The sequence below is a fragment of the Neodiprion pinetum genome, chromosome 5 (genome assembly GCF_021155775.2).
Source record: "Neodiprion pinetum isolate iyNeoPine1 chromosome 5, iyNeoPine1.2, whole genome shotgun sequence".
Lineage (NCBI taxonomy): Eukaryota > Metazoa > Arthropoda > Insecta > Hymenoptera > Diprionidae > Neodiprion > Neodiprion pinetum.
The window spans coordinates 6,700,045-6,718,839 of NC_060236.1; the positions used below are offsets into that span (position 1 = coordinate 6,700,045).

At 38.2% G+C, this 18,795-nt stretch overlaps 2 protein-coding genes across 13 annotated transcripts in view; one reads left to right on the forward strand and one right to left on the reverse strand.

Annotated features, from left to right (window-relative positions):
- The window catches only part of LOC124220715 (ionotropic receptor 75a-like), a 40,061-nt gene extending 25,055 nt beyond the window's left edge, over nt 1-15,006 (forward strand). For 4 of the 12 annotated variants that reach the window (XM_069135922.1, XM_046630033.2, XM_046630030.2 and 1 more), the window contains 7 exons: nt 9,776-10,123; nt 10,563-10,678; nt 11,253-11,423; nt 12,502-12,755; nt 13,103-13,311; nt 13,740-14,014; nt 14,199-15,006. In XM_069135922.1, the coding sequence (XP_068992023.1) occupies nt 9,776-10,123; nt 10,563-10,678; nt 11,253-11,423; nt 12,502-12,755; nt 13,103-13,311; nt 13,740-14,014; nt 14,199-14,403 (1,578 nt within the window). In that variant the 3' untranslated portion in view covers nt 14,404-15,006. Of the gene's footprint in view, nt 1-2,186; nt 3,064-6,030; nt 6,618-6,688; nt 7,684-7,927; nt 8,282-8,414; nt 8,585-9,775; nt 10,124-10,562; nt 10,679-11,252; nt 11,424-12,501; nt 12,756-13,102; nt 13,312-13,739; nt 14,015-14,198 lie in introns of those variants that run through there. The other 8 variants (XM_046630027.2, XM_046630024.2, XM_069135923.1 and 5 more) reach the window with 6 other exon arrangements.
- Nucleotides 15,007-15,335: 329 nt separating this feature from the next.
- On the reverse strand, nt 15,336-18,291 carry LOC124220731 (Dynactin 5, p25 subunit). Its single transcript, XM_046630067.2, has 4 exons — nt 18,086-18,291; nt 17,798-17,985; nt 16,602-16,713; nt 15,336-16,452 (listed from the first exon to the last, which is right to left on the reverse strand). Exons 1-4 carry the CDS (start codon nt 18,131-18,133, stop codon nt 16,255-16,257), a joined length of 546 nt encoding a protein of 181 aa, XP_046486023.1. The 5' UTR covers nt 18,134-18,291; the 3' UTR covers nt 15,336-16,254.
- Between the last annotated feature and the right edge of the window lie 504 nt (nt 18,292-18,795).

An 18,795-nucleotide genomic window follows, 5' to 3' on the forward strand; every position in this document is an offset into this window, starting at 1 on the left:
TCCTGCTGTAAGAAATTCCGAGGGTTTTCCCTGTACGTACGAACCCTGAGATTGAAACACTTGGTGCTGACGTAAGTTTGTCTAACGTCGTTTTTCGCTCCATGTGCCGTCTCGGCGCAGATCTGCAAATATTTTTATTGCGCACTCATTACGATTCATTACGATTTATCACAGTTTCTTTCCTCCTAATAGAAATTTCGAACACGAGATGCTGGCTGGAAGGGTTGAGGTATTAAACTTGTCCGACGACACGTATTCTGAATCTTAAAAGAATTCCTCGAATTCTTGCTCGCCGTCAAGTCACGGTCAATACTTTTGCTACGTCGAAATGTGCTAGTCGTTTTATCATGCCGGTAACGATGAGTAAGTAACCCATTTCGTCTTTTTACCATCAAGGCCAGGATCGGCAAGGAATACTTAATATTAGACGGTGATTTATGCAGGTGAGTGAACACGACGCGGAAAATAACAGAATTTGTTCTCCTTCATGTTTCTTGAAAATCTGTACAAATAATCGCATCGCATGAATTTGACGTTACGTTGTTCCGGACGTATACAATTTTTATGTCTATCGTCCTACCGTCAGGGCTAGAATTTTCACGGATTCGTCGTCAAGAACCTCTAAAAAATTCTAATACAGGTCAAAAAAATGTTAAGCGGTCCCAGTGTTACAATTCTATTTATAATATTCGCACGAGTGATAATTAATAATTCAAAAAAATTATTAACATCGCATTGGCATTACCTGTAGCCATTAGAATGTCTATTATAAGCGCGTGCGACAAAGTACAAGTTTTCGTTAATTAAGCATAAGGTACTCCTACGTGTATTAACTTAGCTTTCCGGGTAACTCTCAAGTGAGCATAACGCATTATTAAAATTTAAATTATCTCCGGAATAGCAATTATTTTATAAACGTACGAGGAAAATGAATTGTTCATATGCTATCTGAGATACGATATTGTGCAACAATTACATAAGAATAGAACTCGCTGTTTGTATCGACGCGACGTCCGTTTCGCAGAATATCATATCAGGTTCATTCTGACCGATTCGTTACAACTTTCGACCGCGTTTTTACCCCTTGTCGTGCGCCGTGAACGCGATATCAATCGTTGTCATTTTTCGAAACATCCTTGTTAGCAGAATGGCCAATCGTTGTTATTAGACATGCGTGATTCGGACGAGTCGATGACTCTTCGGCACTGTTACAGCTGCATTACGGAGTGCAGAATCATCTTAAAGATGAGCACGTGACACTGACGTATGAACCGTATTTGAATCAGTGCGAGTTATTGATTATCGATCTGCATTGCCGTTTAATATATATATATATATTTATATATACATATATATTATATATTATATATTAATACGTCTCGTAGATTGCGATCATGGATTAGGCGCTTAAAATGAGAATTTGCGTTGAAGCGATCTACGCGTCAGTTAAAAAAAAAAAAAAGAAAAATGTAATATATAATCTTCGAGTATTTTGATGGATCGATCGATCCGTCTCAATTCGCACAACAATCTGCCATCGTGATAATCACACTCATGTATATATACGGCGACCGAATTTGTCGCCAAGTACCTTTGATGCTTATATTCTCGGGGATGTTTCAATTTACTAGTTACGTACTGAGACACTACGATCACCACGACAATTGCTACGACCTGGATCTCGGAGAATCGGTTCAAGCTTTCCGTTTCAGATCAGTGAATATTATTGCCCGTTAGTCCGCATTGATTATAATGCTTTTTGTTTTTTTTCTCAGTAATTGGATATTAATTTGATTTCCGGATGAAGTTTCACTGGTTTCAAAATTTCAAACTCTACAACTGTAATATGTAACCGATCGAACCGTTTCTGCGTAATAAAACGCAAGCGTGTTTCTATATCGCAACGTTCACTTCATCTCCAGATCTTACACCGATACGCAATTGATAATATGCGAACGAGAACCGAGTTCCTACCGAGCTGAAGTTGTCAAATTTCACCGACCAATTCGCACTTCACGAAAAGCCATATTCTCGGACTTGTCTGCTGCGGCACCAGCACGTAACGTACCTACTTCGACTATCTAAGAGGAATTTCAAGGTTTACCAGAGCGCATGGCGGATGTCGTTTGGACCGTAGTGCCTTTTCGCCTGCGCATAAAATCCACATTCCATGCAGTAGAAACGGCAGTCGTACGCCAGACGCAAGAAACAGCTGCAGCTCCGCAGGCCGCCTGTATTTACCGACTTGCACAATCTGTGTCAAGCGAAAGCTGTTTTCCTGTATCGAAAAAAAAACAAGAGGAAATTATCAGTTGTAAAAATGAATATTCAACAATAAACGAGACGAGTCCGGTCACTTCAGTATCACCGCGAATGAGTTTTCCAATCGTCGCGTCGTCGCAAGGAAAATGTCTAATCCTTGTGTTTTCGTTCTTATTTTCTCGTACGTTGACCACGTCGTGCGTAGAATTTCTTTTTTTTTGTTTAACAATAAGAATTCGACGTGTACATATAATAGAAGGATTAGGTTTGCGAACGGCTCGCAATACGAGGCATTGATTAATTTCATAAAGTTTCGAGTTCAGGACAATAACGAGAAAAGAATTATTAATGAAATTTAGGGTGTTAACAATTTAAGGATCGGTGGTCTTAATTGTTTTGCTGGACCTGCGCCTCGTGTGCAAGTAAGACATGAACACGGACAGTTTCAAGAAAAGGGAGAAAGTTGCTTCCCCTTTAGATTTGGCAAAGGAAGTTTTTCTTTCAGGATACTCTTCAGTTGGTCACGCAAGTTAAAATCATTATCAATCTCTGACAACTCGGTACTTCGAATCATTTAATCTTACAACACGAACTGTACCGGAACATTGTAGCACACCGAACGTGTTCACATTCATTCGAACTTGAACCTTGAAATTTATCGAAGTTATCAATCGAACGGTATAATCATCAACTCTTTAATTACAAGCTTACTTTAGAACCAATAAAATTTATATCTAGATACTCTCACAGTTTTGGAATGTAAATTTTCAACACCTCAGCTGTATCGTGAACTTTGTGGCGGTAAGATCTTCATTTTTTACCCAGTGCTGACAAGTCTATCTCTTCTTCTCTACATATATAAAATCCAACGTCGTTCATTTATAACTCCAGAACTGCCAAACAGATTTTTGTTCCTTTTTTTTTTTTCTGTAAGTAGCTACAACGTCTGGCCAAATTTTAGACTGTATTTTGTTATAACTATGTAAATAGTTCTGGTGATAAAACGGTATTTGCAAGCCAAGTCGGAAGAGGATCGCACACTTGTGCCAAAGCTGTCTAAACTCTTACCGATTGAGAAAAGATACGTTGAAGAGTTTTCAAGGTCTCGATGAGCTCTGCAAATAAGTCCACGTCTAATAGTTTTCCCGCAAGAAGCATTTGAAAATATTAACGCGACGGTTTGCTACATGTATAAGTACACAGGTACGTTATACGAGAAAACGTCGCTGGGATCTCTCGCATTTACGAATCGTGAATTAAAAACAATGTACTCGAATTGATTGGACGCGCAAGTGTTAATTTTGTCAATACACGAGCGAGAGCGTGATGCCGTTATTACAGGCATTATTCGAGGCACGGGAGGCACGTGATATCGTCGGAATTTCAAATGTATACCCGAGACCCCGGCACGTGACTACGTAAGACGTCGGATCAAAGTTGCTAACATCGCACGGTGACGCAGATATTATTTTACAACTGATTGCCGGTGTGTTTAACACGTGGACTCGAGACGTCGAGTCGGATGCAGATGAAACGTAAAAAAGCGCTACGATTGAGGGTCTTTCGTGGTTTTTCGTCTAATGCGCATCTAATCTTGCACAATGTTGTCGCGCAACGAGCGCACGCAAGTTTACATCCAAACTTTATGGTGGATTTTAAGAAGTAGAATAATGCACGCGTCGCTCAATGTTAACATCTTGGCAGATATGATGTTTATTGCATGCGTTTAAAAAGAGAGGAAGTATAATGTAATGTATTTAAATCCACAATGAATGATGAATTCACGTTTTACTGAACATGCTAACGTGAACTAATAATTAATAATATTTAATCAAGTAGGAATAAATTGATCAGGATGTGACTATAAATGGCATTTCTGCCATTCCTAGGTACTGAATCCGTTTGCCAATAAAGTTTTCAAAAAGGGTTAGCTAACGTTAAAATACGGCAGTGGGAAAAACAAGCAAATGTTACCAATCGGTATCATAAAATTTGCAAAAAATGTGTTATGTAATACTTGAAAATCTAGGAAGGGATCCATAGGACTTTATTCCGTTCTCTGGTAAATACGGAAATTTCAACAATTGCTGATAATTGGGAAACAGATTTTAATGGGATTCGGAAAGTCTAACCTTGCGTATACAAATTGGCGTTAAATCTAATCCTGCAATCTGCATAACATTGTCGATCTACAAGCGTGCATTTCCACGAATCAGTGAATTCGTGATGAATAAGAGGAAAAACGCCTCGTGTAGTAATTCAATTAAACTAGTACCAATGCATAAATCGTTTCGCGAGATAACAAGGGAGTATGTTTGTAACAACGAATACTTTTTTGCGTTGTTACAGGTATACTTTTAGCGTGGAAGTGGGTTCAAGATTTCTACTTCGATATTGCGAAGCAAAATTGAATCACTCTTTCTCGGGGTACATTACGTAATTTCCGGTTACTGCTATAAAATCACACATTCTTAGCTGGCTGATATTTTCGAATCACCTATTCTTATTCCACACGAATTGTTTAGCAAGCGGCTTCGTTAAATATGCAGGAATATGCCGCAGAGATTTTGTGGTTTGATTTAAATTTTCGGGTAGAATAACACGCACAAGCAACGCACGCTTCGATATTATTATTACCATTATCTACGCCGATAAACTTTCAAGAGAAGAGGAATTTAGCGTATTTTCTAAACAAATAAAACTAAATCGGACAAATACTCGTAGAAGTCTGTGAATGCTTGTACTATAACCGTATGTGCATGGAAGTTGAAATGCGTCGAAGCTACTCGCACGTGATTGACTCTGACAAGTTTCGACGTTGACGCGTTAACGTAGCGACCCAACAATTCGCTGATTAACGATGTCACTCCTCGATATTTGCACGTAAAGAAATTTGCACGAACGGTGTGAAAACAATATTCAATGTCAATAAGAAAGTCGCGGCTGTGTGGTTGAAAAATGTGGAAACGATCGGCGACGATATTTGTCGATATAACAAAAGTTACAAATGATCGGATAATCGTTTGATTCGCTGTATATGAATTACACAGATAAGACGCGTCACGCTTCAGCTGAAAAACATTGACAACAGAGAAATTTTCCCTTCATTTATTAAGATTCTTTTCTTTTTAATTCATTTATTACCGCTATACTTGAAAAAACACAAGACAATGGCAGCGTACTTTTGTCCGCTATATTGTACGAAAAATTAATTAACGTGATCACGTAACGCGAGACGATATAAAAGACTTTTCGAAATCCTTGGCTGCATGTTATTCTACGTCAAATTTGCGATTTCGTTTAATAATTGCCCACGGTTATAAATCGCGATTAAACGGTGTTGATCGATGGAAATAATTCGACCGGAGTATCATTACTACGTCCACCTTGAATAGTTGTTTATAATCGATAAGCCGAGAAATTTCAGAGCTCGGATCATTCTCGGCACGTTATATACACACTTGGATCTCGTGTTGGCACAGTGACTGTCACGTGTGCTTTCGTTAGATTGCAGGTCTGTTTCGAGACGGGCCCCTCGTCTTATCGTCGTCACGATAATTATACCTATACATATACGGGATATTAACGGCTAACAATAATTTATAACGAGAGTCTGACGACTTTGGAGTCTTTGCAGATATATAATAATAGAATTCATATACCTAGGTATACCTAACTGTGGGTATATATTAAAGCGGTGGGTTAACTTATTACATTTTATTTGTAAATTTGCCGAAGGAGGCTCGTGCCGACATTTTTTTTTTTTTTTTTTTTTACCAGTTTTAAGTTTAAGGATAAAACTTTTATGTTTTGAAAATATTAACGAAAATTTATTATCTAATAATACTGTCCTTCGTGTTCAAAAGACTACGTGAAGTTACGTGCGAAGTTGAACCCCAGTTTGTGAAAAATCTTACGTAATCGTAACGTCAATTTGTGTTCGGATAAAATTTTTATCTCAATTCAAGATCAGACTTAATGCTTATCATGATAGTGCAGATTTAACACCGAACTAAGTCGTCTCGAATGAAATTTTTACCGCTTTTACAAGACTCAGCTTTTCACAGACTATCTTGGCGTTATTCTCGCACAAAGAAGAAGTCTTGGTATAGTTTTGTTAGCGGCATTGTACGTAGAATTGCGCTTACTGTGACATTTTCGCATCGGTAATTTGATATTTATAATAGTAAAAATAAGTGGAATTTTAGTCAGTCGGTAAAGACCGACTACATCATTCTCTTGAGTTAAAAATCACGGTGCATTGTGACAATCTATTAGTTATGGGGCGAAGAATCTGTGAAAAGGTGCAGTATTCGACTAGACGATGTAGGAAATCTGCACTGAAGGTGATACACGTATGTAAATTGTATTATTTGTATACGTATACTTATGTACGCGAACGTTAACGACTATCTTGATTTATGTACCATGAACGTGAGCGACATTTGCCGTAGCTGTAGGTAAGTCGTATATGCGATAAACCGTGGAATGATTTCACTGAAAATACCTTTATAGCGTCTTTATCCTTCGCTTTGAATACTTGTCGCAATCTAACACATATTGACACACATGCAGCCGTCTCGTATTAATTAAAGCCGGGGAAAAACGTGGTCAGTGAGTCAGAATCTTGTAACAATATACCAACATAAACGCGGTCACGATCCCCTCACGAGCAGGTGATTTCGTTGAGATTAAGTTGGATCAAAACTGCAGTAGAAATGGGCGGCGCCAAAGCGTCGATTACGATTAGCTGGTTCCTTTTGCGTTGCTCAATTCCCAATTTCGAATCGCACAACATGGAGTATAGACAAGTTTAGGAAATACAGCACGGGAAGTAGACATACAAGGGTTTTGCTTTTTACGGAATAACGATTTGTCTAGAAATATATGAAATATAAGGAACTCGAAGAGAAATATCACGGGAGCTGATTTCTTTTAATTGCAAATTTCATCAACCACGCACGATACTATAGTATAGATACATTTTGAATTCGCGTGTCGACTTCTTTCCAACGAATTTCATTATGCGAAACATAATTTATCTACGAGCATCAGCTGCGCTCTTCAAGTTTATTGCAAACGTATAACATTTTTATTCGTACTTATTTGATACTGTTTTGAATAATCGACACATAATTCGTTACAGATTAACGATAGCAGCAGAAGTGAGAAACGTTTCCGGTAAAGAAACCGCGGAAATGTTATCTGATTGCACTTCAGAAAGTACTTATTGATGAAAAATAAAAATTGGATTATCGAGACTCAGCTGTACTTGAGAAAGAATTACAATAGAGACCGACCTCCACTCGGCACCGAATACAGAAATATGCATTTTCACGAGGCTGACGAGAAATTAGATAAAAGGAAACGCTATCTCAAGTGGATAATCAAAATCGAGACGATTCATTATTAAAATACAAGGTAACGTATACGTACGAACTTGGGTTGCCGGTTTCTGACCATCGTAACTTAATGTTTGCCATTTGATACTCGGCCAAAATCTAGCAAGCTATAATTCGCGTGCGCAGGAATTGTTGTAATCGCATATAATTAGACCAGGATCGAAGCGATTTACCTTAATGATGCGGTAGAGAGAGAGAGGGAGCACGTAATGCTTACGCTCATAATGTTTTTCAATTCGATTCCGCATGATTCGGCAAAGCAGTGATTACGGGATGCCATGGATTTGCCTCGTCCTCGTGGATTCGTGCAACGACACGCGTTCTTTCATGAATATTCGATCGGGAGCCGAGGTTCTGGTTATAAAGGACCTCGGACATTACCTGCGATGAATAATCGCCCGAAGCTTTTGTCCCAACGGTCGAAAGAACCGAAATGTGGGAAACAACAACGTCTCGCTGTTTCGTTCTGATTGTAATAACTCGGGGCTGCCTATGCTATGGGGCAATTAATCCTGACGACGTATCAGTCATGTCTCGTTTTGCTATTGACGCAACAAAGGCGGACGGAATCGGGACAAACCCGTCAACGGTTACTGCGTTTCTCTGCTTGGAAAAAGGTCGGTACACGTATGAATAACATTGCTCTGATACACGCATCTTCGTTGCGTAATTAACGTGGTTAAAAGATTAAAAAAAAAAAATGAAAATAAGAAATAAACATATTTACAAGAAGTTGGCAACACGTTTCAGACGAGCTTGTTCAACTGGTTCACCAGGCCTCAGAACGAAACGTTTTAATTGCTGCCAAAACACCACGCGCAGAGTTTGATAATGACATATCTTGACCAGATCTGGATCGTCATCGTAACTATTACATAATTGACGTCGATTGTCCAGGTGCTTTTGATATCTTGATAGAGGTGAGAGATTTTTCACACCTTTTTCAATTGGTGGCTCAAGTGCCAACAATTTTTTTCTTTATTATTTTTGCACATCGATTATTGAACTCGCGATACAAATTACACGACACTTGAAGCCAACGAAATGAAATTAACGTCATGAAATTGGCGGTAGTTTTATTCTAGCAACGGAACGAGTATTTCTCAAAACGAGAATTTGATGATATCTTGAATATATCGAAGTATCGTTAGCAATTAAAATACTGATTTCCGTACGCCAATTCGTATCTCGTCCAAACGCGCGGCGTATACTGGATTAAAACGTCAAATATAAATCAAAATGCAGCCGATGGTCCGATCCTCAAATTACGTAATTTATTAACTTGTACATAGGCGGTGTGTGAGCCGCGTGTCGCTATCATGGCATCAATTTCAATCGCTAATAACGCGGCTTTGTTATCTCGACGTATGCGACGTCAAATGACCTATTCCGTGTCAGTTGATAATCCATCCGTCAATTAAATGTACTGTTTTATCTAAATCTTGGATTCCGAAACTTGACGGTATCAAACGAGTCCCGATTTTTTGTCAGCCGCGGATGATCTCTGGCAAATCATAATAAGGGATCGATTCTACGTGTAATCAACGTGGCCACACCACTACCCCTTCCAAATCCGGTTGAAACTGTGTGAAATATTTTTGTTAGTTAATAAGAGATTTTTTGTATATTTCTATTCGCGAGTTACAAATAAGTACGACTTGGAAACTGTTGATCCTAGAAAAAATAGTTGGGCACAATGGAGTTTCAGTTTTGAGTGAACTTTAAAGGTGTAATGTGCAAAAAAAATTTGAGGCCCCTTAAAGTTGGTATAAAATCAAAAAAAAATGTATAATTTTTTAAATTTATCGGAACTATACTTTCTTTCGTTCAAAATTCGATATAATACTTCTGTGATAGTGTGAATAATCATGCGTAAATTTCACCGTACAGCGGGATTTAGTTTAGAAGCTTTTCCTTCGTTATTTTTTGAGAAAACCTTTTAGTCATGAATGTAAAAGAATTACTATAGTACTTAATTTTAAATTATGCGTACTCGCGTTTTTCTAACTATATAGATAAGTTCTACGTTCGACTTCTGTAACTGAAATAACAATATTTGTCCGTGTGTCGTGTTATCATCCTTAAATGGCTGTACAGCACTCTTGTTTCAGGCAAACTCAGCTGGCATGTTTATAGCACCAACAAAGTGGCTTCTGCTCCAAGATTCAAGGAATGACGGGAATGTGTCCGATAAACCGTCACGAATTATGGACCGAGAGATTTTTCAGCTATTTGCGAACATGTCGATATTTCCCGACAGCGACGTGGTTATCGGGCAGAGAGTAAAGTCGGACTTCATCAAATTGATTTCGATCTACAGACCAAGTAATGTGCGCAATCTTGTCATCGAGGATCGAGGATACTGGAAAGACGGATTAGGCATAACCTTAAACTCAACGCGTATTTCCTCCGTTCGAAGAAAGAACTTGCAAGGAACACCGCTCAAGTCATGTTTAGTCGTAAGTAAAATCTCAGCAATTTAAGCTTCCGGTGCGAGTAAAACCATGTGTTAAACTGTTCTTGCCATCATTTTTCGGGGTGTGAAGAAGCCTTCGGTAAACTGTGAGTGACGGATACGATATTGTAACGAAAATATGATCGCAAACGAGAGTGGACCGCAGCCATGTTGGTTTTTGACCATCATTTTAATGTGTGCTATGCGGCATAAAACACTTAACGAATCATCTGCTTAATTACCCTGATGTTTTACTTTACACTGTATATTTTAGATTCCAAAAAGCATCTCTCAAGTTTCGAGGATATGTAAAAATGCTTTTCATTTCATTATCGAGTATTTAGTATTAAGGGATGTATATTACATTATTACTAGTACATACTCGCATTCATTCTGAGAAAGAGAATGACTCTCCATACCGTTTCAAAGATCTTTATCATTAGATTACAGATCCCGATTCGATCAACCATTTGACTGATTTCGAGGACCGGCATATAGACACGATAGCCAAGGTGAATTATCCGTGGATACTTTCCTTGGTGGAAATAATGAACGCAACGTAAGTGATTATTTCAGTCTTATAGGGTTTAAATTACGCCTCGCCTCTCGGGATACACATAAAATATTCTGCATAGTGTTATGTACTGCACAACCGATACGCACGATGAAGAAACATTTTCATTCAACTATAATATCAAACAGCTCGTACGTTGGAACCAACAACGAGCAGCTGTAATCCAACCCGCGTTCCATCTTCATTACTCGACGAAACGCCGTCGGTGTAACGCTGACACGATGTACGAAGCGCAGAAAAAAAAAAAAAAAAAAAACATCACCGTCTGGTTCCGAATGACATTTCGTATTATATAATGCATGTACGTTGTACTCTCACAAGTCAGTTCGTCTTCCAGGCTCTAATACTGTGTGATTGGAGAATAAAAGCTTCTGATTCACGTACAGAGCTGAGAAATGTCTCATTTCAAAAATATCCTGAGGATATTTATTTGAGGGTCTTCTCAAGATTCAAAAATGACTGCAAGATTGCAAACTGCCATTAACTACTGTCAATTAATTGATTGAGGACACATTTTGTTCTTTGTTTTTTTTTTTTTTTTTTGCTGTCGCAAATTCAGAGTGAGCTTCGAGACCGTCGAAAGCTGGGGCTACCGAGCCTCGAACAATACGTGGAGCGGGATGATCGGTATGCTGGATCGAAAGGAGATCGATTTGGGAGGCACGGCTTTGTTCTTCACTAAAGAGAGAATTGACGTGATTCAGTACATTTCGCTCTACACGCCCACAAGGTGATGATTATCCGACAAGTATATGGAAGAATTATGAATTTATAATCAGAGTGTACGCCTCGGTAGACATAGTGACTTTTAGTTCTGATACATTGTACAGTACGAAAGAGATGATAAGGATATCCACTGTACTAACAAGTCGACAGTTGACAATAAGCGGAACAACGTCTTCCTTTGTGTTTGTTATTATTATTTTTTTTTATTTTCGTTACTTTATTTAAAAATTTTTTTTCATTCGGTTTTAATCACTTTTATTAAGTTTATCTGGGTGTCTAGTGTCAATAGCATAACAAATTACCTGACATTTCCCGGTTTTCCAGACAAAAATAAACATTTTTCTAGGGTTCATGCTTGATTCATGCGAATTAGTTAAAAATTAACCATTCAGTTCAATTTTGCGTAAACTCAATTACCAAATACATCAATAAACACTACAATTTTAAGAAACTAATGGAAGATGAGGATCAGCCATTCTTTCTCAACATGAAGGTAGAAACGTCAATCTTGAGAGTATTAACTGTTTTTAAGTACCTGTTTATATTTTTCATAAATTTTAAATACCGCTCAACATCAATTCATCGATTTTCAAAATTCCTGCAAAAATCATATCTTCGCCACTTGTACCTTTTTTCACACTAACCACCTTACTTGTCTCACGGAGAGTAACTTTCTACATTTGAAAAAATCGTACACTAGTGAGGAAGAATATACAAAAATTCCAAAACACATGCCCGAATGCCCTGAGATTTCCCGATTTTTACAGACACATGCTTTGAACTGATTTACTTCTGAACTTTCACACAGGCAGTCATTTTAAATTTCGTTAGATCTTTGAGATTAATTATTACAGTTACAACCAAATTTGAAAGCTTTGGTTCATTTATTATAACAACCCACCGACTACTTCAAGGCTTTGTCCTGTGTAGGCCTCCGTTTATACGTTGACGAGGACCTTTATTCTTTCTTCGAGAATCATGTACCCACCCATCAGCGACCGTTGTTCTGCTCAGCCGTCGACATGTCAGTTTTCGAGTACTTTCAACTATACCGATTATCACACGGCACCTTTAACGAACAGGGCAAAGTTCATCTTCCGACGTCCGTCCTTGTCTTACGTTAGCAACGTGTTTGTTTTACCATTTCGACCGACCGTATGGATAGCGAGCATGGTGTTCATCATACTGGTATCCGTTCTCCTGTACGTCGCCTGGAAATGGGAATGGCACACTACCCCGAATGAAGTAAGGGAAAAGCTCCTGTTGTCCGGAAATACAGCTCGCATTTCGTTCAGTGACAATATGCTCATTATGATCGGGGCAGTTTCTCAGCAAGGTACACGGTTTACTCGACTTTTTTAGTTAAACAAGGCTTTAACGTCAATTTATTGTTGCACGAGCATTAAATTTTCGCAACAGTTGCAAGAAAATCTAGTAACAGTGATCGTATTGAGAAAGAATAGCAACGGATACCAGACTTTCCGGTAACAGCTAGAAAACTAATTTTCATTTTCTACCTAGATCTATATTTTTCGATTGTGGTAAAAATTAAAAATCGTTAAGGACTGAACGGTAACCGGAACTAAAAATTTCCCTCGGTGTATAATCTATGTGTCAGTATTTTTCTCATTTTTTTTTTCTCGTTTCGTCGAGCTTAATTTTGTAGCCAACATAACGATTCAGGATCTACGTTCGAGCCGCGCCGGGTTTCCACACGGATTATCGTACTGATGATGTTCATCGCGCTTTTGAGCCTGTACACTTCCTACACCGCAAACATAGTCGCTTTACTCCAATCCTCAACTGGTTCTATCAATACCTTGGACAAGCTTTTACGCAGTTCTTTGAAGATCGGGGTCGCCGATATCGTCTACAATCGTTACTTTTTACCGGTAAGAATTTTGTACGCAGTACATGAGACTCTTCGCGATACGAATATAAAAGTAATTAGAAAACAATGTGGTACCTATAACAACATCTCGTTACATGTATAAGCGAAATAATTCTACGTTTCGGTAATCCAGGTGGATTTGAGGGAGTTTTGATAAATGATTGATCGTATAGGCAACGTTAATCGATCGATACACGTATAAGATACGAAACGAAAAATCCGAGAAATGAACATATAAATTTTACGACGCTTTGTTAAAATTGTGCACAACACCCGGTTATCGATTTAATCCGGGTTTCGGAAAAGACTCACGTTATCATATCGTAGAATCTTTTCCTGCAACGACTAAATGACCCAAGGATTTTTCATTTCACGGCGTTGTACACTCTAATCCTTATATCACAATAACGAATTTCTCTATTCGTCCAGACGTTTCAAGACCCAGTTCGCAAGGCTATATACGAGCAAAAAGTTGTACCAAAAGGTCAAAAGCCAGCGTGGATGAGCATGGAAGAGGGAGTGCGAAGGCTGAGGAACGGGCAATTCGCGTTTCACGCTGAATTAGGTTCGGCCTACAAATTGGTGCAGGAGACATTCCACGAGGACGAGAAGTGCGGTATTCAAGAAATCGACTATATGAACATCCTCGATCCTCTTTTAGCTATCCAAAAGCGCTCACCGTATCTGGAGATAATAAAAGTTGGGTAAGATCACGTTGTAGAAATTGAAACGTACGTATTAGGCGAATGTAATACAGTTTTCGACAGCCTTATCATCGCTCAGCTTCAATGAGATACGTTGCTTGGGCGTTTTTTAATGCCGCCTATCGCAAATTACTATTCTTCAAATTGACGGTATAACTAATGAGAAAATCATTCTCACTCGCAGGGCGCTGAAGTTGCGCGAAAGCGGATTACAGACCCGTTACATAACACGATTATACTCAAAAAAGCCGACATGCAACGGTCACACCAGCTTCGTGAGCGTTGGCTTGATCGACGTTTACGCAGCCTTCGCAATAATTGTTGGTGGCGTATTATTGTCGCCGATTGTTCTCTTATTCGAGTTCATCTGGTATCGACGAAAAGTGTAACGCGATGCTGCGGGGAAGAAATCATCCAATAAACGCAGCAGACATTCCTTCGAAGATTCTTCTGAGTGGTCGCAAAGTAGTAAAGTAGTAAAGTAGTACAAAGTTATTCGCATAATAGGTCTCAGATTTGTCTTTTTTCCTAATTATTTGAAACTCGAATATTACACAGACTTATAATATCAGAGTCTTATATCAACAACGATTAATTAAAACTTGTATCGCCAAAGGTAGCCATGTAAGACTATCGCATACTAGACAGCCTCATCATCAGAACTCCTCTTATCTACGATTAACTTTGTAAAATCTCGAGACGTACTTGGCGCGGTTATCTATCTACACACTCGTAAATTAAATTGTCGTACTATGAACGTAGAAAAAACTTTCTTGATACATCTGTATCTATCAATTATTACAAACTTCGTTTTCTTTTTCGACTGTGTACAGGTTCGATCAAATGGTGTGATCAAACGCGAACTTTGGACGTATTTTTTACCCAAGGGAACATTGATCGACAGTAAAAGATGAACAAGTACATATACAATCAGTGGCTGAATACTTAATTAATATTGCAAATTACACGCAGATTCTGCAGCTAAGAACGAATTGTATTTGCCTTTTTGATTTTGGATTATTTTCCATATTGGAATAACCTACATTTTTGTGACAGTATTCTACATTTTCAGCAAAACTGTCTTCTTCAAATGTCATCGGTCGAGATATTTTGAGAAAGCTACTTAAAATGGGTCCAGATTTGAACGATGAACTCGAATCAAAATCGAATTTATTAACGTAATATAACTGGCATTGAAATTTACGGGGAGATGGATTATTGAAGAAAAATGAAACAAGATTTGTGCACAAATTGTCTTGCACAAGTGTACCAATATACACAAGACTTTTAATTTTACTGGTAAAAGTTCTTAGCGGGCGATAGCGTGTCACCATATTTGCCCAAGATTAAGAATTGCAACTATGTGCGGACAAATTGACGTTGACGGAACGTTTCTAGAAGCCTACTAGCACCCGTATACTGAGCCTCGCACACGTTGTCAGAAGTATATTGTACGTTTTTTTGAATCGTTTTTTCACGTTTCTGAAAGTAGATTTTAGTAAGCACGTTTTAATGGACTTAGAAATACCGGGTCCATGAAACGACTAATATAAGTTGTAGAATTTACTCCAGTTGTCGCTAGTCATTGCCCAGTTATTCGAACATAAATTGACATAATTGAGAAAGGTCACAAAGTATGCTCAAGTATCTGCTTAATAAAATCTTGATAAAGAAAGATAACGATTGAACGCAGTACGCTCTCTCTTGTCTATGTAGTAAGCAAAAATATATGTTTTGGGTGCACATTTAAAAACCAGAAGTAACATTGTTGTTTGGTTTCAATTACGAACGAAACTGCAGTCGCATGTATTTCATATCACAATACCGTTCGAATAATATATTCTTTCGTTATAAATAATAAATTAGTGGAAACTATACACGTACAGTAGTTAATATCGCATTGACACACGTTATTGTAATGCATAAGGAAACAATTCTGCCTAGCTCATTTCAATTAGTCACTGGATTAGTCACCTTTGTCGGATTGTGCTGAACACGTAAAATTAGCTTCGCGCGATGCGCTGATGCGATTTTATTAAAAGATTTTGCCCCAGCTCAATTCAAAAAGCATATCAAGTGTCTCGCTACACAAAGGGTACGGGAATGAGTTACAACTGTGTCCACTCACGTAAGTGTGAACGAGCAGATCGCAGAGATCGATGGATCGAGAGCAAAACACTCGTTAGATTACCGATACAATCAAGTTTCAAACCAGCTGTCAAGTGATGTAAGATTTGATTTTAAACTCTGGCTGGTAGAAAATGCTGATAATAATTCTTAGTGTAATCGAGCATCAAATCTAAGGTACACTCAGGCAAATCCTCTACGCAGGTAGCGGGATTGCCAGCAAATCGTGTGAACGAAGGCACGACAGTTTCCGGAGGCACCACAGCGCCATCCTCGATGAAGCAGCAGTCTTTCAAAATGCATCTCCTTCCCTGGAATTTATTCACGGTTTTAGCTTAAAGAAACATGAATGTAGATCGCGTCGAAATGAATACATCGAGTGATTTGAAATCGCGAATTATAAATGTAATTGTCTAAGCACGCCTTTCCTCTTCTCGTTGCATTATAAAAATATACGTACAATCAGAGCATCCTTTCCTATGTGAACGTAAGAACCAACGACTGCTGCATTAACAACTGCTCGCTCACCAACGAACACGTGATCTCCCATTTGAAGAGGAAAGAAGGCTACGCTGTGGATATCGTGTACGAAAAATTAAACTTTGTTCGTACGCAATCATGAGGAAGAGAAATTAAACTGGGGAACTTGCAGCCATGAGCTGTTTGTATACAAAAGTATTGCATCGCTTTAGATGAATTATTAAACATTAAACCAATTGAATTGAAAATTAAACCAAAGCAGGAGGAGTGGTGTTCATCAGAAGTAGCGGTCACTATTCAAATGAGTAATTTACTAGATTTTGTCAGAGGTCAACAGCCTACCATTTTCCAATAATTTGCTCTCCACATCTGGTTACAGATATCAATAGTGAAATGCATTGCGTTGAAGTACTAATGCAAAGTTGGTATGACATAAAATCGAATATCCGTCTTTGCAACAATGATGCTTATATTCTATAAACTTCTGTTAATTTGAAAAGATTGTCAACGAATGATTCAAACTAAGCAATGTCAATTTACTTAAAAATATATTAGCAAATTATAAGAAATTTGCTAAAGTATATACCGTTTGGAAGTCATTCTAATTGGAAATACAATATGAAGTTGATGCTAGCGATCAAAGTTGACGGTCACGTGCAGTAAACTTGTTATGAATATGATAATTCAGTAAGGTAATACGCAAGATACTCTGAAAATATTACTAGCTTTCCATAAGGTTTGATAAAATGTCGTTTGCTTGACTTATTTTAATGGAAACAGGAATTTTGGGTGTTGACTGTTACAGTTAGCTTTAACTTCATGAATATAACCACAACTTATCACTTCCAAAATAAACAGAGTTGATTAAATTCTATGACAACGTTTAAAAGATCCATGATCGACAATATAGTTTATATTTTTGGTCGACAGCTCATATTTTAACTGCATCTAGCTGCGAGACGTGGTAACAACGCAACTGATTCCACCTTCTCTCTAAAGCAACTATTATACTATAAAAATGCGGAAATTCTAATAACAATTTTCAGTTCATGAACAAATGTCTTAATTTAAAATGTACACAGTAACCTGTAGGTCTAAAATTTGATAGTAAAGAATCGCTGCTCGACAAACGTGTCGCAATTATTAGAGATCAGTTTTGAAAATGGTACCGCTTACCCCTTGCTGAATTTTTTGAACGGAGGACGAATAACGACGTTCTTGCTGATGATGCAGTAACGGCCGGTTCTAACATTTGCCAGGTCACCTCTGATAATAGCGTCAGATTGAACGATAACTTTACCATGAAGAACTATGTTCTGTGATCCACAGAGCACTGTTTGCCTGCTCACTTTGTTACCCGAAGCCTGTTTAGAGAATTCACCAACATTCGGAATTTCAGATTGAGGTTATAAGTTAGGTTATGTTAGGTTATGTCTCAAGGCTTCAGCTGTCAAATATACGAACCGTCTCGACGTATTCCGCCTTGTTGTAATAAATATCTTGAGGCTCCATATCGATGGTTTTTCTTTCAGCTGTTGTTTTGTCCGAGTATCAACTATTCACAATTACAACAACCCCGTTACCGAATTCTAACGATGACACAAGTTCCTGGCCTGGAAACACCCGGAAACGTCAGCAGCTAGGTGTGATTTTCTGACAATTCTGACGCGCGATAGTTCGGTTAAAGAACGCCACACGTCGCTGCCATCGACGAATCCATACGAATACACACGACATTACAGCGCCTGAAAATGCGTAATACGTTGTACACGGCAGTAACGCTAAGCGCGATATGTAAGGCGTTATTATCAATCATCGAAGTCGGTATTACGCAAGGAAATACAAAGAACAAATGATATTACTTAGTTTATTTGTGTCTCAATCGGAACTTGTAGTAGATCGTATTTTTTGTCAATGTAGTATCAATATACGAAATTTATTGGTCTTCTGTAGCATTCCGATAGATTTAGCTACGAAGACAAATACATTTTGTATTCTTACAAAATTCGAGTATATATCTTTTTTATCTATTTAGGCTTACTCCGATTTTCTTCCCTTCACCACTGGATGATCTATGGAACTTTTCGAAAGTAGAAATTAGGGTTAAAAGTAGATTCAGGTTTACAGTAAAAAGATGAAAACAATCTACTTATCTTACTTATGCAACAAATTAT